The 20,800-nt window shown below is 39.1% G+C and overlaps 12 protein-coding genes across 12 annotated transcripts; 6 read left to right on the top strand and 6 right to left on the bottom strand.

Moving 5' to 3' along the window:
• Positions 1 to 14: 14 nt before the first annotated feature.
• ZYRO0E01518g (uncharacterized protein) lies at positions 15 to 2,330 on the bottom strand (the record flags this gene model as incomplete). Its single annotated transcript, XM_002498968.1, has 1 exon — positions 15 to 2,330. One exon carries the CDS (start codon positions 2,328 to 2,330, stop codon positions 15 to 17), a length of 2,316 nt encoding a protein of 771 aa, XP_002499013.1.
• A 342-nt stretch (positions 2,331 to 2,672) lies between these two features.
• Positions 2,673 to 5,372, top strand: STV1 (H(+)-transporting V0 sector ATPase subunit a; the record flags this gene model as incomplete). The annotated part of the gene is made up of 2 exons (XM_002498967.1): positions 2,673 to 2,697; positions 2,764 to 5,372. The coding sequence occupies 2 exons, from the start codon at positions 2,673 to 2,675 to the stop codon at positions 5,370 to 5,372; spliced, it is 2,634 nt and encodes an 877-aa protein (XP_002499012.1).
• Positions 5,373 to 5,521: 149 nt separating this feature from the next.
• Positions 5,522 to 8,239, bottom strand: LHS1 (Hsp70 family chaperone LHS1; the record flags this gene model as incomplete). Its single annotated transcript, XM_002498966.1, has 1 exon — positions 5,522 to 8,239. The coding sequence occupies one exon, from the start codon at positions 8,237 to 8,239 to the stop codon at positions 5,522 to 5,524; it is 2,718 nt and encodes a 905-aa protein (XP_002499011.1).
• A 208-nt stretch (positions 8,240 to 8,447) lies between these two features.
• Positions 8,448 to 9,905, top strand: MUD2 (Mud2p; the record flags this gene model as incomplete). The annotated part of the gene is made up of 1 exon (XM_002498965.1): positions 8,448 to 9,905. The coding sequence occupies one exon, from the start codon at positions 8,448 to 8,450 to the stop codon at positions 9,903 to 9,905; it is 1,458 nt and encodes a 485-aa protein (XP_002499010.1).
• Positions 9,906 to 9,921: 16 nt separating this feature from the next.
• On the bottom strand, positions 9,922 to 10,860 carry BUB2 (Bub2p; the record flags this gene model as incomplete). Its single annotated transcript, XM_002498964.1, has 1 exon — positions 9,922 to 10,860. The coding sequence occupies one exon, from the start codon at positions 10,858 to 10,860 to the stop codon at positions 9,922 to 9,924; it is 939 nt and encodes a 312-aa protein (XP_002499009.1).
• Positions 10,861 to 10,960: 100 nt separating this feature from the next.
• On the bottom strand, positions 10,961 to 11,857 carry AAC1 (ADP/ATP carrier protein AAC1; the record flags this gene model as incomplete). The annotated part of the gene is made up of 1 exon (XM_002498963.1): positions 10,961 to 11,857. One exon carries the CDS (start codon positions 11,855 to 11,857, stop codon positions 10,961 to 10,963), a length of 897 nt encoding a protein of 298 aa, XP_002499008.1.
• A 960-nt stretch (positions 11,858 to 12,817) lies between these two features.
• On the top strand, positions 12,818 to 13,078 carry ZYRO0E01386g (uncharacterized protein; the record flags this gene model as incomplete). Its single annotated transcript, XM_002498962.1, has 1 exon — positions 12,818 to 13,078. One exon carries the CDS (start codon positions 12,818 to 12,820, stop codon positions 13,076 to 13,078), a length of 261 nt encoding a protein of 86 aa, XP_002499007.1.
• Positions 13,079 to 14,372: 1,294 nt separating this feature from the next.
• On the top strand, positions 14,373 to 16,319 carry FET3 (ferroxidase FET3; the record flags this gene model as incomplete). The annotated part of the gene is made up of 1 exon (XM_002498961.1): positions 14,373 to 16,319. The coding sequence occupies one exon, from the start codon at positions 14,373 to 14,375 to the stop codon at positions 16,317 to 16,319; it is 1,947 nt and encodes a 648-aa protein (XP_002499006.1).
• Positions 16,320 to 16,658: 339 nt separating this feature from the next.
• On the top strand, positions 16,659 to 17,969 carry AAN1 (Aan1p; the record flags this gene model as incomplete). The annotated part of the gene is made up of 1 exon (XM_002498960.1): positions 16,659 to 17,969. The coding sequence occupies one exon, from the start codon at positions 16,659 to 16,661 to the stop codon at positions 17,967 to 17,969; it is 1,311 nt and encodes a 436-aa protein (XP_002499005.1).
• Positions 17,970 to 17,997: 28 nt separating this feature from the next.
• PSG1 (Psg1p) lies at positions 17,998 to 19,188 on the bottom strand (the record flags this gene model as incomplete). Its single annotated transcript, XM_002498959.1, has 1 exon — positions 17,998 to 19,188. The coding sequence occupies one exon, from the start codon at positions 19,186 to 19,188 to the stop codon at positions 17,998 to 18,000; it is 1,191 nt and encodes a 396-aa protein (XP_002499004.1).
• A 216-nt stretch (positions 19,189 to 19,404) lies between these two features.
• SEN15 (Sen15p) lies at positions 19,405 to 19,809 on the top strand (the record flags this gene model as incomplete). The annotated part of the gene is made up of 1 exon (XM_002498958.1): positions 19,405 to 19,809. The coding sequence occupies one exon, from the start codon at positions 19,405 to 19,407 to the stop codon at positions 19,807 to 19,809; it is 405 nt and encodes a 134-aa protein (XP_002499003.1).
• Positions 19,810 to 19,820: 11 nt separating this feature from the next.
• On the bottom strand, positions 19,821 to 20,744 carry SAM37 (SAM complex subunit SAM37; the record flags this gene model as incomplete). The annotated part of the gene is made up of 1 exon (XM_002498957.1): positions 19,821 to 20,744. One exon carries the CDS (start codon positions 20,742 to 20,744, stop codon positions 19,821 to 19,823), a length of 924 nt encoding a protein of 307 aa, XP_002499002.1.
• Positions 20,745 to 20,800: the final 56 nt, after the last annotated feature.

Genomic DNA, 20,800 nt, shown 5'->3' with positions numbered 1-20,800 from the left:
CAAAAATCAAAATTCTACATAATTTCCTCATTTTCGGTCAATTTGGTATCTTTATTGAAGAATTTATTAAAAGCCCATGAAGTCCATGCCTTCAAATCATTGTGAATTTGCTTGAAGTATTTTTTACTGCACATTCTGCAGCAAAGACCCTCATATTTGGTATTTTCAGCTTCTAAGAAATCTTTTAAGCAGCTTTCTAATTGTTCCTTGTCCACTAAGAGTTCTGTACCCAAAGCTTTACCTAATCCTTGATCGACAAGCAATTTTTGTACCGCAGCTAATTTCTTATCAAACTGTGATATACTTTCCTCAACATCTCTCATTCTCATATCCAAAATACCCATATCATATTTAAATTTTGATGTCAGTGAACTCAATGCCCTCATCTCTCCAAATAGTAACAACTGTTTTTTTTCCACTTCCTTATTATTTTCCTCTAATTTCTTGACTTTATGATTGTAAACCTGATGACAACCTTGTAAACCACTTAATACATGATCGAAATCAGTGTCAAAGGATTCACCATGACCAGCATGACATACCTCATTTTCACGCATGTAAGTTTGTTTCTCCTTTTCTTCCCTCTCTTGAACCTGTATTAAGTTATTGATTTTCAATAAATCTCTTGCCATTCTTACCACGGAAGGATCAAATGGTAAACTCCATGGCTCAACTACGTCCTGTACCTGTGATAACGAATTGGATCTATGCAGTCCCTTCACCGTATCATCATTTTTTTTTGTTTCCAACATTGGATCGTGAGTACCATCCGACAGAAACGGCATCGAATTCCTTCTAAAATATTCGCCATGATAAAGTTTATTCAAGCCAAAATTGGTCGCATAAGTCGTCTTGTCGTAATTACAAAACATTGATGATGCCGATACCGATGAACTTGAAGTGCTATATCTAACCAAATTATTATCAAAAACATTTTTCTCCTGATCAGCTGAAGATGTTGATTCCTGGGACTCAGAACCATCGCCTTGCATTTCATTTGCCTGTTTTTCTAAGAGTAATTCGGGATCACCTCTAGAGAATTTAATTTCACAAAAGTTGTCATAACCTTTATAAAAATTCCTGCGTAATCTTCCTTTACCCCTCCAAAGAAGACCAATAGATCCACTATGGATATTTTTAACCATTACATCTAAATCTGTCGTCAATATTTCATTACAAAGATGCATCGGATTACCCTTACCAGTAATATCAGATACCGTTGATTTAACCACTTTTTTAAATTTGAATATATCTGAACTCGAAGTCTTTGCAGACACTTCAAATAATCTTTGCAAAGTCAAATCATCCAAATAAACAGGATTTGTACCCCTGGTGATTCCATGTTTTTTCTGGAAACTGTAGATACCGGCAAAAAACTCTTCTTCCTCAAATGGATCTTTGGAAGATATGCAATCTTCCACTTGTAACTTGTAATAGCAACTCAAGACTAAACTTATTAGTGCTGCAACTGTGGCAGGTCCCGAAATACCTTCATTTTTTGGTCTCTCAATGCCAAAATAATATTTAGCTAACTTTGACCAGAAATTTGCCACTGCAGCTTCAGTCTTATCACAAAGTAATCCATCTTTTGCAGAATGATAAAGGTTGAAATAGCTCAAACAGACCTGGATCATGGTAACTAATTCAATAACAGGGTGATAATTCCTTTGTAAGTGTGGGAAATGTTCACATTGTTCCAGTTCTTTTAACAAAACCTTACGTTCACCGAAATCAATTGAAATTTTGTACAGTTGCCCAAATTTATCTTCAGCCGCTGTGGAAGTCCCGCCAAGGAGTAAGGCAGACCTACCACCACATCGCAGTCTCTTTAAGTCAAAATTAACTTCAAAATCTTTCCAAATTGCTCTCACATCACCACATTCTACATGCAATAGGTTTAAAGTAGATGGAACGGTGGCCAAATTAGTAATGAAAATTGAACCCTTGGGCATAACTCTGGCCTTGGCGAAAATAGATAGATCCTCGTAGTATTCTTTAAACCTTCCCGGCCATTTTTCGGGATCCTTGGGCAATACCACTTGTACTGCATGAATTGTATCCTGTGAATTACCCGTATATGAAGTAATCACTGTAGAGAGTTTCCTCTCAGCTGCCCATTGTTCCACAACGTATATTTCAAATCCATGCACGGTAATCTCCTTATACTGCAGCTCGACAAAAGATTCTAATCGTATCTCATGTAATGCTCTAACATCCGGAAAAATAAAACTCACAAGAGGTTCCACCGTCGATGTCTTATGGGTTGTCTTCTTAGAATCAACAGCCTTGGGCGACTGGAAAACATTACTCGTTGGAGTCTCAAGAGTCATATTGGAGACGAAAAAAATGCTATCCTAACAAATTCACAATCGTACTCTCCAAATTTCACCTCTAAATAACGTGGAAGTGTTTCCTTTTGAAGCTATCCTACTTAGTTTTGATTGGAAGAGTTCTTTGTAATCATCAGTTTACTTAAGGACCTTTTTTGATGGCCTCGCGATTAACGACATGTAGGAGCGAAAGTAATCAAAGAACTACAAAATACAATACATTATCAAATCAGACTTTCAAAGGCCATTTGGGACTAATTAGACTCTTCAAGCCTTTGGAAAAGGATTGCAAATTGAAATTGTGCTACGTATTTGCTAGAGTAGTCCTTGTAAACATTGAAAATGGTTAGAGAAGAGGCTATATTCCGTATGTTGAGAACACTATGTTAGAAATGAGAAATTATGAATTGAATACTAACAGGAGGTGATATAGGCTCTGCGGATATGACATATGTGCAGCTGTACATTCCACTGGAGATTTCCAGAGAGATTGCGTGTCTCTTAGGTAATCTGGGCACCTTGATGTTTCGAGACCTTAATAAGGACTTAACTGCATTCCAAAGAGGATATGTGGGTCAAATTAGAAAACTGGATGAAGTAGAAAGATTGGTCCTTTACATGCAAGAAGTTAGTGACAAACATGCAGAAGCTACCTGGAAATATATTTTACATACAGATGAACAGGGCAATGATATTCAACGTCCCAGTGTGACTCAATTGGTTTCCGAAATGCAAACCCATTCTCACGATATTATCAATGCTGCAATGGGTGAAATTCATGAATTCGAAGGACGTGTGAAAAGGTTAGATGATTCTCTTACAAATTTAAAAGAAAAATTAAACGGTCTCTTGGAGCAGAGATACGTTATATTTGAAGTTACTCGTTTCTTACAGAGCCATCCGGGTTTGTTTGGACGTATGGGACGTGAAGAGAGGGAATTGAGAGATGTAGATGAATTTAGATTGAATCTCGACGAGTTGAGTGAAACTTTAAGTGACACTTTTTCTTTTGAAGACGGTACTGAACCAACTGATGAACAGCAACAACAACAGGAAGCCTTGAACGACCAGATGGAATTCGAAGCTGATCAAAATTTGCTAGAAATTGGATTCCACGATAGATTCATGATCGCAGGCTCCATTAGGAGAGACAAAGTAGAAGTATTGAATAGAATTCTTTGGCGATTATTACGTGGTAATCTTATTTTCCAAAATTTTGCCATTGATGAACCTCTATTAGAAAATGGTGAAAAAGTGGAAAAAGACTGTTTTTTCGTTTTCACACATGGTGAGTATCTATTACAGAAAGTTCAACGTGTGGTAGACTCATTAAATGGTAGAGTCGTATCGTTGGCTCATTGTACTCATAGAGAAATCCAAAAATTGAACGATAGAATCTCAGAAATTCAACAGATTGCTTACGCTACGGAATCCACTCTACATGCTGAACTGTTAGTGGTATCCGATCAATTACCAGTTTGGAATGCAATGGTCAAAAGAGAAAAATACATTTATGCAACTTTAAACCTTTTCAAACAAGAAACTCATGGGTTGGTTGCAGAAGGCTGGTTACCAACTTTAGAACTTACAACTATTTCAGATGCAATGAAGGACTATAGTGAAACTGTAGGTTCCGAATATAGTACCGTGGTAAGTGTTATACATACTAATAGAGCACCACCAACGTATCACAGAACAAATAAATTTACACAAGCATTCCAATCCATTTGTGATGCTTATGGTACTGCAACTTATAAAGAAGTGAATCCTGGGTTGGCCACTATTGTAACTTTCCCTTTTATGTTTGCCATTATGTTCGGTGACTTGGGACACGGTTTCATACTGATGTTAATTGGAGTTTTCTTGTTAATGATGGAAAAGAAGTTTGAAACTATGCAACGTGGAGAAATCTTTGATATTGTTTTCACAGGAAGGTACGTTATTACTCTAATGGGTGCCTTTTCAGTATACACTGGTTTGTTATACAACGATATTTTCTCCAAATCAATGACCATTTTCAAATCAGGTTGGAAGTGGCCTTCAAACTTCAAAAAAGGTGAGAGCATTGTGGCTGAGCAAACGGGTACGTACCCATTCGGGTTGGACCATGCCTGGCATGGTACAGACAACGGATTAATTTATACCAACTCCTACAAAATGAAATTATCTGTCATCATGGGGTTCCTGCACATGACTTATTCTTTCATGTTCTCTTTGGTCAATTATAGATACAAAAAGTCGAGGGTGGATATCATTGGTAATTTTCTTCCAGGTTTGATATTCATGCAATCTATCTTCGGATACTTGACATGGGCCATCCTTTACAAATGGTCAAAGGATTGGATCAAAGACAACAAACCAGCACCAAGTTTATTGAACATGCTGATAAACATGTTTCTATCACCTGGTCACATAGATGATCAACTTTATTCCGGTCAAAATGTTCTACAGATTCTCCTCTTGCTTGCAGCTCTCGCTTGTATTCCTTGGTTGTTATTATACAAACCACTTACTTTGAAGAAGCAACATAGTGGAGTTAGTTTGAATGGGTACGAATCAGTAAACAGAAGTGAAGGAGTTGATGAATTGACTGCAGATCTACAGGCTACCGAGGGTGATGGGATGATTGTCACGGACTACCATGGACACGAAGAGAATGAAGAATTCAATTTTGGTGAAGTTATGATCCACCAAGTAATTCACACGATTGAATTCTGTCTCAACTGCATTTCCCACACGGCATCCTACTTACGTCTATGGGCGCTATCACTGGCACATGCTCAGTTGTCAAGTGTGCTTTGGGACATGACCATCAAAAATGCATTCTCACCTAAAAACTCCGGCTCGCCGCTTGCTGTGACTAGAGTGGTTCTCCTTTTCGCCATGTGGTTCGTTCTTACTGTATGCATACTGGTGCTCATGGAAGGTACATCGGCTATGCTGCACTCTCTACGTTTACACTGGGTGGAAGCAATGTCCAAATTTTTTGAAGGTGATGGATACCCATATGAACCCTTTACGTTTAAAAATCTCGTTGAATAGACAGTAAGCAGATATAGATAATGATGCAATTGATAAAATTATGAAAAACATTTTGAACCAATAACGGTTAACTTGTATCTACATTTCAGTGTGTACATGACTTAAAGATGTTTATGAAAAAGGAAAAAATGGAATGACATGAAAAACATTCACAACTCATCGTGCAATGGAGTCGTGGCGGTTGAAGAGCTTGTCCCTTGTTTGTTTTGTGGGGACGTGGTGGAAGCAGAAGCAGAAGCAGTTGTTGTAGTAGTGGGAACTGTGGAAGATTCGCTTTCAGCGGTACTTGGATTACCTGAAACAGTTGATGAACTCTTAGACTCCTTTTCCTTTTCCTTGTCCTCCATCTTCTTTTTCAATCTCTCCTCCTTTCTTTTCTTGGTCTTCTCAGCCTTCTGTATCCACGCTTGCAATTCATGTAGGCGATAATCACGAGCCTTACCAAAATAATCTATTATAGATTCCAGTTCAGCGGATGCGATGTCAAAGGCTGATTTAATTTCAAATAATTGTTCCCTGCCCATCTTTTTAAAGGCACTAGATTTAGCGTATTCAACTAATTTAATCACTTCCTTGAATGCAGAAACGGTATCGTTCCAACTGCTCAATGGTGCAGCAATATGATGTGGCAGTTTAATCTTTGCGTACTGTTCTTCAACGTTATGTCCCAGTTCTTCGAATTTATCCTTTAGAGAAGCGACTTGTTCTTGCTGATTTATTTGAGTTAAATCAATTTGCTCTAAAAGCTTGGTGGCATTGTTTAGAATGCTTTGGAACTGCTTAGAATCTAGGGGCTCAGAAAGTGACTGTAAATATGCTTCCAGTTTATCTCTTAGCTGTTGCACTTCGCTGCTTCTTTGAATGACTTCCAATTTAGTAGTTTCATCAGCCTCATCTTCCAGCCATGACAAATGTTTGGTGACTGCCTCGGACAATTTGCCCAAGTAACTTTGAGGTCCTTTTTCTACAACCTCTTCCAATTCCAAATAAGATCTAGCATCATATAGGAGAGCTTCTAACAAATTCTTTGCTTCTTCAAGTTCAAATCTAGCGGCATCTTTTTGATCTAGAATTCTAATATATTCTCTGAGTCTCAACTGCTCATCTGAAGACATGGCCTTAATATTAGAGCCTTCACTCGAAATGGTCAATTTCACTGAACGTTTAGAAGAGCCTAAATTACTCTTCTTACCAGTTTCATTCTGAGGTTTTTCTACGGAAGAGGACCCATCCTTCAAGCAGATAGCCTCAACTTTATCCAAATTGAATAATCTGTTTTGTGAAATTGAGAAGGTAGCGTTATAGATGACGCCGTTAGGACATTTTTCGGGTGAATAGATATCGTCTGCGCCAGATGTCTTGGTCTTCACAGATTGAAATGGTAATCCATTTTCCCATAATTTAATATCGAAATCTTTTGGAAGATCCTTTGCATTGCCAAGTTCCAAAGTCCTCTTAGTGGGGAAGACCGTACCTTTGGGGAATACCACAACATTTTCACCCTTTTGATTCAAAGTCACGGCATAATCAGAAATGGAACGTTCAGTAATATTCAATGGTTTGGTTCTGAAAGCTTCAAAAAGCTTTATACCTCTAATGGTAGCACCATCTACAGCTGCTTCATCGGCATTCACACTCTTGAGTATTTTGTTCTCGCCCATATATTCGGCCAATTTGTATTGTACGATAGGAACCCTACTAGATCCACCAGTTAGAATGATACCTGACACTTGTTTAGGATCGATTTTTTCATCCCAGAATTGGCCATCTAAAGCAACTTTAATTGGTTTCACGATTTCAGAAGCACTATCACTCAATGAATCCTCAAATTCTTGCTTAGTGATCTTTGTCTTAAAATCAACATCTTCCAAAACAGATTCAATACTAATAGAAGCTTCAGAATTGGCACTCAGGATTAATTTAGCTTTTTCGGCTGCTTGTACAATTTTTGCCACTGCCTTAGGGTTGCGATGTAATTTTTCAGCTGTAATATCTTTACGTTTGGATAAAAATTTGTTTTCAATCAAACTAGCCACTTGCAAAGTGAAGTTGGAACCACCCAATTGAGAGTCATACCCATAACCACCAAATTCAATCCTTAATGGTTCTGTTTCATTTTCTGGTTGCTCAATGGAGAACAACGAAGCTTTTGTGGAGCCACCACCCATATCGTAAACCACGTAGTAAGATTTACCTTTGAAATCTCTTTTCTTTAATACGAAATTGATTACCACGGATAATCCATCTGGAACTAAATATGTGTCCAATGCATCCGTAGTTAAGGATCCAGAGTCTAATAGAGCCCTACGTTGATATTGATCAAAATATTCTGGTACCGTAAGAGCCAATTTATCTACCAAATCACTACCACTAGGATCCTTTTCCCTCAGCAATAAATTGGCCCTGTTTATGGTCTCTTGTAAATTCATAGCTGTTACTTCCTCCACTGGGTATTGTTCATCACCGACAACAAATGACAACGAATTTCTCTTGTTAGGAACAATATCAATACCTGGATGCTCATTCAAATAGGTAGAAATCTCTCCTTCATCATTAATAGTCTTACCCAGGAGAGATTTGACGTGCAAAAGAGTATTCTTAGGGAATCTAGTGGCCATGGAACCTAGGGCGGATCCGTAAATTCTTTCAATTTCCCCCTTGTCACCACCTAAACTCTTTATAGCTAATCCTGATATTTCTTTCCTCTTTGCTTCTGGTGTAAAGATCAATTCCATGGGGGCTCTTGGTGAAACCACCATTGCCTTAATAAATTGCTGGCCATAATCGACACCAACAACCGCTGCAAGCGTAAAATGACACCAAATTGACCAAATGGAAATCAGCAAAAGAACTATACTATTCCTCATATTGAATCTCACCAATTTCACGAACGTGAAAGCTTCAAAATAACAAGTTCCACTGTCTTTCCGATGATTCCTGACGTCTTTAAGTTTTAATGATCTGTTCAAAACTTTTCCAACTTCGTCACGTCAGAAAATAATACCCATAAGTAAGCAATATTATCATCACCAGCAAGCAGTAGGAATATCTGTGGACATTAGCAACCGTTGAACTATGGGGAATGATGATAATGAACACGCCTTAGAAGATCTCAGATCCAAGATTATTGCGTCGATGAGTAACGAGCCAAGTTCTAACAAGAGAACCGCTTTGGCCGGTGATGAAATGCATAATAATAAAAGACAGAGGAATAGAGATGATGGGAGTAGGGGTTATAAAAATGGCTACTCCGGTCCCAATTATCCCAAGAGACATCAGAGCAATCCAAGATCAAGGTATCAGGCGCAACAGCAACAGAAAAGATTCCCTCCTAGGCCACAGTACAGTCGATACCAAGGTAATGCGGCCTCCAATACAAGTGTAGGCAAATTTAGAGAGGAGGATCTTGCCCATGTGGTACCGTTAGGTGAAAGAAAGAGGATGAGACCAACAAAATGGGATATTACTCCAAAGGGTTTTGAAAGCGTGCCAACTGAAAGAGCAAAACTAAGTAAATTATTCCCACAACCTGGTAAACCTCATGAATTAGATCGTGACAAGTTGGAGAAAGTTATTGCACAAGGGGGAACTAATAATCGGCGTACAAGGATTCTTTTCGAGGATGCAGATGGTAACCATTTGATATTTTCCAGAATGTCTTGTAGAATAATTGTACGTGGAACTACAGATTCAATGGATTTGAATCGCATCGAAGCTTATTTGAATGGGTTTGTACAAGCAATAGATCGTGAGTATCATGTAAAAGAAGTAGTACAGGGACCGTCCCACCTAGTATTGGAATTTAATGACGCTGTCTGCACTACAATAGTACTCAGTTGTCGTTCTTTTATATCCAAGGAATTAGATTTTGATGGTAGTGATTGGCAAAGACCGCAAGAATACGTTCAACAGGTAGATAGTTCTGAGAGGTTATGTGGGCCTGAAATTTTGGCGGTAGAAGGCCTGGTGCATGGTGAAGAAAAAGAATTGACCGATCAGGGTTTCAAAGTAGTCTTCATGGAGCCCATATTCACAATTTCTCAAGAGAACCAAGAAAGATTATTTACAGGTTGTGCATTAGTTGAAGTGGAAGAAGAACCGTCTGCGAACGGAAGTTTACGATGGTTTAAACCTAATGAATCTCACATGAAGCAAAATATATCTTACATGACTTTCCAAGGATTGCCTAAATTGGCTACAGATCAAGTTAGAGTACCGTCACGAGTGTTGCTGCTAATGAACCTTGTTGATCCGCTTGATTTGAAACTAGAAGCATTTGCCCAAGAAGTGAAAACAACTTTAGAATCTACGCTGCACAAGGTGGAAAGCGTAAGGATGAAAAAGCCAAGTGCAGACTTTAGACTCAATTTGGAACGCATTGGAGAAGGCGTTGGAAATGTTTACGTTAAATTTCAGGATGTAGAATCTGCTGAAGCAGCCATGGAAAACTTACCGCATAGAAAGTTCAATGGACGTAGTGTACTTTGCTGCTACGTGGCAGAATCCGATTTTGAGACTTTGGGCATTTTATAATATATGTAAATTTCCTTTAATAATCGTTATATGGAATCTTGATGTTTAAGTTTGTTAAATGCTCCACCAGTAAAGAATAAACACTTTGCGGAATTTTGGCGAGAAATCCAACACCTAGTTTGATAATTTCGTCAGCGTCAAATTCTGGTAGTTGTCTAGTCAGTAGATTCATTGGTGATTCTGATCTTAAAATTTGGTGTCTAATGGTCACTAAGATAGCCACGACGAAAAGAATATTCATGTGAAATCCATATGCAAACATAAAATCCCACAATTTGCAAACTTGATCTAATGGCCTATTACAACTGCACAACGTTAAGATGGAAGGTATCCCATAGATCTCTGCTGTTAGCAAATTATCACTTAAAAATTTGCTCAATTTTGGATCAATAATCTTCAGACATATGTCCAACAATTTAGCCCCATTGTGAACACCTGTTAAATTACTGTTCAGATAGGTAGGGATTATTTGGTAACATAACGTGGAAAATAGCTGAAATGCCATCGGTTCAGAGGGGCATGAGTAAAGTAAAGGTGCTAATAGAACGTTCATTCCCTGCACATAAGTACTCAATTGAGGAGGTAATCTTGGATCTTGTACGTTTTTCAATTCAATACACTGCCATGCAAAACTGGAAAGACATCGCAGTAATGCGTCTTCAGATACTGTAGTTATGAATTTGGGATCTGTTTGTAAAGTTCTAAAGGTATCATTCTTGATCTTATGATAAATTGGCTGGGGGGCGGATCCTAGCTGCACATATGAAATGTATATCTGTGTGCAACGTTCCATCGAAGTTCTAGATAAGACTGACCACGTATAACATCTTGTCCTCTGTATATTCTTGTCATTTCCTGTCGGTAAACCTTCACTAAGAACCAAATAACGCAACTGAGCCAATGAAGACTGTATAATAAGCGGTGGTTGCGAAAGAAATCTTTCAATGGAACTCATCGAGTTTTGATGGTTACTTTAAGCCTTACCAATGGTGAATCTTAGAGTGTTCATGTGTATTTATTGTAAATATAGTTACCTATCTCATCGCTTCGTCTACTTATTTAAAGGTCTTACCAAACATTAACAACTGGAGTTGATCATACAGTGAGATGACACCAGCCGCTGCAATGCTTCTTACTATGTTGGCACCGCATCCTTTGAAGAATGCTCTGAAGCCTTCTTGCTCATAGATACTAGTCAAACAATGCCAAGCACCTGTGTACTTGATCTGTTGACCTGAGGTCATCATCATACGTCTTCTCACTGTGTCCAATGGGTAAGACGCAGTAGAAGCAGCTGTAGTGACCACCCACCCCAGAAGGAAGGATGCCGGAAATGATCTCTCCCATTTACCCGTGAGAAGCACTGGTTTTATAGAATCGTAGAGACCAAAGTAAAGACCTCTGTAGACCATGATGCCTACCACAGAAGGCGCAAATCCTCTGTAAAGACCAAGGATACCATCAGTGGCATAAGTTTGCTTGTATACATCGGCCAGCCCTTTAAAACGGCGTTCTGCACCGTGATGAGAGGCATCGGCTGCCAGTCTTGTCCTTGCATAATCCAAGGAATACACAAAACCTAAAGAAAGACCACCTGCAGCACCACCAGATGCAATGTTAGCACTTAACCAGCGTCCATATCCTTGGTCTCTACCGACATTGAACATTGCCTTAATCTTATCCTTAAAGGCAAAATTTAAAGCTTGCGTAGGGAAATAACGTAAAACATTGGCAGTATTACCTCTCCAGAGAGAAAGAAGACCCTCAGTCTTTATAGTCCTTGTGAAGCATTCTGCAATACCGGCATAACGTCTGTCTAAGGCGCCTTGCTTCATCATCTCACCCTGATTCTGCATCATAAGCTTCACTCTCTCAATGGGGGCTGCACATGTTTTGGCGACGGCGGCAGACACACCACCCATGAGGAAGTTTACCAAGAAGTCTTGTTGCATGGTGCTTTGGGAAATCGCTTACGACATAGAGATGAAACTACAAATGGTCCCCCAGTTTCGAATCTCTCAACTTACTCTTATATACGACACCCCTGAGACCCTTTGGAGACCTTCTGGTACCTGCTGGGGGAAAAGCAGAAGATCAAAGGATGGAATCCCTGGTGCTCCTTAATCCCTAACCCCCATTATCCTTTATGGGTCTCTCGGAGTTTTGCTTCACAAATTTGTATCGCCGCACATGATCTACACGGCGCTATGAGATGACCCACATATATGCTCAGCGGCTATTTTAGGTCCTAGAAAGATATTACTAGTTAGGTATTCGAATGAATATTATTTGTTTGACAGCATCGGCGACACCCTGGACAACACTGTCAGCATAGCATATCTAGATATCAGTTCCTTGCCGTTGCCACCCTATTTGGGACACTCAGACACTTTAACCGGAAGATAAAGGCAGATAAATTCAATTACGTCAAGAATAATGCTTTTGTTTAGCAACGTAATAAGCAATCGGTGGCTTATTACGTTTTAATTTTTCTCGCAAAAAATTTGGTGTGAAAAGCGTGGAATTACCTATGTTTGTAGAAGTTCTGGAAAAAGTTACAAGCGAATGACGTATACATGATAGTCTCAAAATGTCCGAAACCTTGTGGGGCACGCATTACGATTCTATAGATTTTCAAAAGCTTCCAAAAAAAAGAACAACTAATACCAGAAGGAGCGGTTACCGAATGGAATCGCGGAACGTTTAAGCTTATTTGTCAGCCGCTTTTTCTTAGTAAAGAAGCTTTAGATCTACTGGCTCACTTCCAAGACAACAGCTATCGGAAGGGATCCGACACAAGAACCAACCCATCATATATAATGTGAACGAATTTCATCATGGTAAAATCAATAGATCTCTTGCAATTCTTTTGAAATAAAACAACAACAACAACAACAAAAATACAAATTACAATGATAAGCACTGAATACACTGGTCCATATTTAACTCGTTACGAAGGTGTTGGACGTCCGTTGGACAACAGCGAAAAGTTGGTTCTTTACGAATTGGTGACACCACAGGATTCTCAAGTTATGCCTACAGATAATTATGAGCATGCTGACACAACGACGATATCGAGAACGTTCCGCAGCTTCAGGGGCGGTAGCGCTAAGAGAAGCACCAATCGTGGAAACAATGGTATTGTGAAGAGGGTGAAGAAGCTCTTCGCGTAATCTATACAGGCCGGAAATTAATGGTGTTGGTTTTTCATGCGAGAATTTTTTGATTTACGAGATCTACAATGATTTACGGCTCCGCCAAGTCCAGAAGTCACTTAAAGCGATGGCTAAAAGCCGGAATAAATCGTTAAATGATCCCACGAACTGTACCTGACAGCCGGTTGATCGCGATGAAGACCGCAAGTGCTTCTTACAGATTGTGATAGTTACGAGTTACAACTAGAAAACTCGTCTATCCTGCATGGTGCAGTCGTCTACTGGGTTAACGTTCCCTTTTTCTCACCTGTTTGTTCGAATTGGCCCGTTCTCGAACGAAAAATAAATACAAGCGGCTCAACACGCGCTAGGAAGGAGACATATATGCATATATAGAACCCCATAAGAATTCATTGCTGGCAGAGCGCCTGTGATGAGCCCGTTAACATATTGTATGTTTGAAGATTACGAGCGTTGCGAGTAAGAGCTGTTTTGGTTCTTTTTTAAAAGAACAATCCGCCGACGTCCAACGAGGTGTGTCAACGAGTGAGAAATGTTGGTGTTGCAGCCGCCGTCGCGTTGACGATAAGCTGTTCTTTTGAAAAGAGCCAAAACAGTTGCTGTTCGCTTCGCTTACAGGTTGGAGTTCAAGTTCGTCTTGCCGCCCATCTCCCCTCCTCCTATTTCCCCACCTCAGCGGCTATCTACAGAGCACCCACACACTTCGTTGGTCAGACACCCACACACCAACTGCATATCTTTCTATTAATTCTCATACAATTCATCGAGCACCAACCTTCCAAGGCACTATGGGAGAATCACCCATACTTTTCATTTCTTATTACTATTACTTTTACGACCCTTACTACTACAGGTTTTCGCGCACATAATACTTGTATCTATGGTAAATATCAATCTTCGGACTCTTTTCTCGAAAATGGGTGCAGTATTTCGAAGGGTGCACAACCGAACTTTCCCCACTAATGAAGTCGTGCAGTACCGTCATATCCGGTCTAATTAACGAACGAATTCCTTCTTTTGAACATTTACACCGGTATTGATCAACAACTTTTTTTTTTTTTTTTTGTATTCCTCTGCACAAGTGATACTAAGACCATGTGTGCAACGGGTGCAACGCTTGCCACATACTCGACCCATTCTCTCAAATTATATTTCTCTTCATACCTCATAAATTCTTATTTAAACCGTAGCCACCTTCACCATTGCTTGAAAAGACTCAAGGCTTTTAACATCGCGTTATATAGTTCCCTCTTATCATCCATCACTACGAGCTGAGTGCATTTGGACTGCGATGATTCTAAGCTTGGCGCTAGTGTTTCTGCTCTTCCAGCAGGTTTTAGGTGCCACTCATGTTTACAACTGGACCACTGGATGGGGTTACGCCAATCCAGATGGTATCAAGAGAAGAGAGGTGGTTACCTGTAATGGTGAATTTCCTTGGCCATCAGTTCGTGTCACCAAGGGCGACAGAGTTATTATCAATTTAACTAATGGGTTTAACGATTCTAATACTACTTTACATGTTCACGGTATGTTCCAAAATGGTTCCACTCAGATGGATGGACCACCATTCTTAACACAATGTCCAATCAGCCCTAATGATACTTTTACCTATAACTTTACGGTTTCTGACAATGCAGGTGCCTACTGGTACCATTCGCACACGGATGCTCAGTATGAAGATGGTATGAGAGGTTTATTCATCATTGATGATGGTGAAAATAACAAAAATTTCCCCTACGATTACGATGAAGAAGTGTTGCTTGAAATTGGTGAGTGGTACGATCAGACTGTGGCTAAGTTGAAACCAGCTTTCTTATCATTGACTAATCCAACTGGTGCTGAACCCATCCCACAAAATTTACTGATCAATAATACCAGAAACTTGACGTGGAACGTGGAACCCAATAAGACTTATCTGTTACGTATTGTTAATACCGGTGGGTTCGTCTCACAATATTTCTGGCTTGAAGACCACGAAATGGAGGTTGTTGAAGTTGATGGTGTCGTTACCGAAAAGAATGCGACAGATATGCTGTATATCACCGTTGCTCAGAGGTATTCTGTTCTGGTGAGGACGAAGGATAATAAGGATAAAAATTATGCTATTATGCAGAAATACGACGATAGCATGCTTGATAAGATTCCCAAACATTTGTTGTTAAACCAGACTTCTTATATGACTTACGATTCCAGTAAACCTAAGCCCGAAGAAGCATATGTGAATTCTCTTGACAATTTCCTCGATGATTTCTATTTGGTGCCTTATCATAAACAGGAATTGCTACCAGAACCAGATCACAGAATTGAATTGACGGTGGCCATGGATAATTTAATCAGTGGTAAAAACTATGCTTTCTTCAACAATATCACTTATACTACACCAAAGGTCCCCACTTTGATGACTGTTCTATCTGCCGGTAAATATGCCAGTAACAGTTACATCTATGGTACTAACACGAATACCTTTGTCTTGAAGAGAAACGAAATCGTCGAAATCGTTCTCAACAGTCAAGATACAGGTACCCACCCATTCCATTTACACGGTCACGTCTTTCAAACAATTGCTCGTGCAGGCGCTGTTGATGATAACGATCCTCCGCTTCCATTTGATCCTAAGAACCATACAAGTTTCCCCGAATACCCAATGTTGAGAGATACGATTTACGTAAGACCGCAATCAAATTTCGTCATTAGATTTAGAGCTGATAATCCAGGTGTTTGGTTTTTCCACTGTCACATCGAATGGCATTTGATACAAGGGCTAGCAATTGTTCTTGTGGAAGATCCAGAAGGAATTCAATCCAACCCATCGCAATACTTAACAGACTCCCATAAACGCGTTTGTAAAAATTCTGGTGTCCCCATTGAAGGTAATGCTGCTGGCACCACAGACTGGTTCAATTTGGCTCTTGAAAACAAACAGGAAAAATCAATTCCAAGTGGATTCACAGCCAAGGGTTATGTGGCATTTGTATTTTCATGCGTGGCGGGTGTACTTGGTCTAATTACAATTACCATCTATGGTCTCATGGATTTGCAAAATGTCGAGGAGAAAGTCATCGAGGATCTCCAGATCCCTGCAACAGATTTGCTCGAAGAAGACGATGATGAAGAAATTGAGACTAACCAAGTATATGCAAAATCTGGCAAGTCTGAAGGAGGCACACTAGAAGAAGAACAAAAATTACGGGATCACGAAACCACCAAAGAAGTATCTAAAACTTCTTCCAAATAATTTTTCAAAACTCTACAATAATTCATCTTTATCTCTAATTTCCTGTTTTTCTCTCAATGGTTTAAACACAGAAGACCTTCGATTCTATACTATTTCTGTTAATATTATTATGACTATAAGTATAATTTCTATTGATTAGTATTAACTCATGATTAACGTAAGGGAATATTAGCAGAATCTAAATGTCTTTACATCTTTGTACATAGGATTTTTCACCTATTTTTCGTTGTCAATTCGCCTTCAATATTTAATATACATATAAAGATCGACTTTTTGTCACTCCAAGGTTAAGAATCAAACGAGTATTAAACAGGGAAGGGGCCAAGTAATACAGTTGATATGCTCTCCTCCGATGAAGTTAGACGAGAAGAGTGTACTTGCAATTGTGGTTTACCTCCATGCAAGACAAATGATCGAAAACCTAGGAACTTGGTAAGAGGTAATATGCATCGCCATCGTAGACCCAAGACTACGAGACCGAAAAAAAGATTCAGATTTAGCAAGTGTATGGATTTTGAAGGTACTGATTACAATTTGATCACTTCAGTCGAATATCTCAACGAGAAATATGATATTCGTAAGAGCCACTACATTGAGAAATTCATCAAGTGTATCCACAAAAAGATTGATCATGACGTCAATAAGATATCCGATAACTACGTCCATTCGCTAGGACCATGGGTTAAAATCAAATTCTTCCTATTGCTAGTCACTCTGTCTCAAAGAGGTGGTCCCGAATACTGGATGGATAAGGATCAAAACGATGATAGTGCCACTACGAATATTGATGAGGACAAGGATAATAAAACACATTCAAATCGCCACAACCATAATAAAACGGAAAATGATACTAAAAAAAATGCAATCTTTTCACTAACGGAACATATTATGCGTCAAAACATTAATCAAGATTTTACAGAGTCTACTTATGATGAGAATTACGTTTTTTCATCCATTTGGGCCAATTTTATGGAGGGACTAATGAACCACTATTTAGAGCAAGTGATTGTCCCGCATTCTGAAATGAAAGTTTGCCAACAGTTGTACAAGCCAATGATGAAGATTATTTCATTGTACAATGAATATAATGAACTAATGGAGAAAAGTGAACACAATGGGTTTTTACCAGCACCTGGTGATACGAAGGATCCATTAAAATTGGGCAAAAGTGTGGCAGAAACATATGAGGTTGGTGATTGTGTTACGCAGGAAAGATTACAAAGAGCCCAAAAATTGTTATGGCAGGCGCGTCAAGATATCCCCAAGACGATCAGTAAAGAATTGACTCTGCTATCAGAGATGTATTCGACACTATCGGCTGATGAACAGGATTACGAATTGGATGAATTTGTATGTTGCGCTGAGGAATACGTCGAATTGGAATATTTACCTAGCTTAATCGATGTACTTTTCCAAAACTGTGGATCCATCAATTTTTGGAAAATAATGATCGTACTAGAACCATTTTTCTACTACATTGAAGATGTAGGTGATGATGGCGATACTGAGTCTCAAAATGGCACTAACGATGAAATGCTCGATGAAAGCGGTGGTGACGGTGGTGAATTATTACATTCTTTTAAACCGGATCCCCGTGTTATCATACTGGAAAAAATTTGTGAAGTTGCCGCTAGACAGAAATGGATTTGAGGGTTATACATAAACTATTAAATAAATATTAACTCTGTTTGCCTGGATTTCCCTTATTATGCATAGGCAATTCTGAGTAGGGTCTATTCTTCATGTTTTTGTACTTCTTAAAATCGGTAACTTTACCTAGAACACGATGTTTCTTTTGCCATGCCTTGTTGGTAACCTCTGAAAAATCACTGTATCTACGATTGGCAATAATAAAGAAGTACATCAATACAAGTGCAACAATCACGGCTGTGGGAATTGAAACCACCACGTAGTACCATTTATCATCAGTAATACCCGCATCATTCAATGCCAATTCTTTATTAGTTTGCTTGTAGACTCTACTACCTTCATCCAAATACACAAATACACCGTGTGTCAATGGATCAAACTCTGCATCCGATACAGTTTCTGGTTGCACAGAGATAACAATTTTGCGAGTTCTTACACCTTGTAACCATTCGTGAAGAATTTCTATTGGGTAAACACCGTCTGCATTTTTAATCCATTCAGAATGGAAAAAAGTAGCAGATGGTGCATCTCTTTTCAAAACACCCTTCTCATTAGATTTCTCTCTGATGTAGGCCATATGAATCCTGACTCTTTCGACAACTTCATTCGAATGTTCATCCCTGAAGAAGTGAGTATACCAGGTCAAGAAATAAGTTTTACCCACATTCCAGATAGAATCTTCATGTGGAGTACAAAATGGTTCACTGGGAATGTTCTTGGAATGGCCCTTATTAAAATACCTCTTGGGAGTACATCTAACAATGGGATTCAAAGAAGTATAAGTCTCATCTTCATCTTCAAAAACCTCTTCCTCATGTACATCACCGTAATCCATATTCTCCGCCTTCAAATCATCATAACCAAGAGTTTTGGTGTGAACTTCTTTGAAAAAGGTGGAGTAATCAGGATGCCCATTCTTGGTTCTACCATTCTTAATTTCAGGCTTGATAGTTTTAGGTATACCATTTTTATTTAATGAAACCCATGGTTCCAATGGATCAGGCGTCTCTAATGGTTTACGTGAAAAAGTAACACCTGCAACAACGGTAGGTGTGACAATCTCTACTTTGTCACCATAAATGGTTCTATACCATGGTTTTGGCTCTTCGGATGTAGTTAACTTCTCTCCCGGTTGTACAATTGGCCTATAGCCATTTACCCAATTAATGTGTAGTAAAAACAGCAGGAAACTGGCTAAAATCTGAAAACGGCTTCTCATGTAGCAAAGTTAATGCGTTAGTTCAAACAAACACTACCTTCAACGGTCTAAAAAAAGTCGCCCAGAAGTATATCTTGTATTCTTAGATGATTTTCTGTACTGTTGTTCTTGAACATGTTGAAATAAGCAATTCCATGCGAAGTTTTAGTGAAAAATTGTTGAAGCTCATCGCATGGTTAAATAACCGCTTGCTTAACCTATAAAAGACCTCAAAGTATGGATTCTGATTATACAGATGTAACCAATAGAATTGGTGAGTCCACATTTAGGTTAGTATGGGATAACTTGGCATACGCCCAACTGTGGGAGCAATTGAGGACAAGAGATGAGCAAGTTGAATGGCAGGGCCAAACGTTACAAATCATCGAAGGTAAACCACCCCATAAACTGAGTAACGACGATGATGGTGGAAACGAAAACGACCATGGGATAGAATATGTACTTCCCATTGAGATGTCGCAGTACAAGGCTGGAAAGTTGACGTTCAAATGTCTAGATCTTATATTTGATCAGCTATGCCCGCCAGATGCCAGGAGAATTACACTGGCATTAGCTAATTCTGATGGTACCGTAATGTTTTATTTTGTCTATAAGGGTATACATAAACCCAAGAGGAACTAAACAAAACTGAATTAAACGAATTTATGCACGTAGTGATATATTGACATGATGACGTTGCCTTGTTCTTGGAAAATGGGGTCCCTTTGGAACACCCGAGGTTCCAAAGATGACAGTTGATCAATCTTACTTTGAACAAGCTGGTGAAAGTCGTCATTAACCGCATCCTTAACCTGCTGACCTACCTTCTCGCCGTCTGGTAGATTTAACTGTACGAACAGATTAGCCCACAATAGAAAGTCCGCTGGAATTGTATCATTTTGGTGGGGGATACTATTCCTAACCTGTGACCACGTCCTTAGATAATCCTTAAGTCTTGTCAAATATTGTAAATTGTGTTTAACGTTCTGCAATTCCTCTTTACTGCGCATCTTACGATCTTGAGTCGCTTGGAATGCCTTAGACTGTGGTAAACGTGTAGATTCTAATTCGAGCGATTCTAAACTATCGGGATCATCATCGTGCATCAAATATCCCAAGGTGTTTGAACATCTCTGTCTTGCTCTAGTTCTATAATTCATCGGAGTATTATACCACATAGGCCAGTGCAACAGCTGAGAAAACGCCTTACGAGTAAAAGTTTCATAGTTGATTTTATTCAAATACATCTGGTACTCTGTGAGCACACTCAATTCACCAGTAAACTCTAATAAGCCATCTTTCAAGAGTGTAGTTTCCACATCATCATTATTTTGCATCTTTTCCATCAAATAGCTAACTATATCAACAAATCCCGACCATTTCTTACCATTTTCCACGAGAAGTGGTAACTCTTCATTAGGGGAAAGATCTGTATTATTGGCAAACACTACCTCTATTGACTTGTAATCCCCATAGTAACTGTTCAAAAACCAAAAGAGTGCAATACTCTCTGGGGACACTAAACTCGGTTTACCTGTTTCACCCCAAAGGTAAACGGATATGCTGAATTCACTCATGATACTTTGAACTGCTCAAAAATGACCAATGGGTCCAATATTAACTGATTTCCTAC

Source organism: Zygosaccharomyces rouxii (assembly GCF_000026365.1).
Source record: "Zygosaccharomyces rouxii strain CBS732 chromosome E complete sequence".
NCBI lineage: Eukaryota > Fungi > Ascomycota > Saccharomycetes > Saccharomycetales > Saccharomycetaceae > Zygosaccharomyces > Zygosaccharomyces rouxii.
The sequence above is the reverse complement of the archived record's forward strand: the minus strand, read 5'-3'. Positions and strand labels throughout refer to the sequence as shown.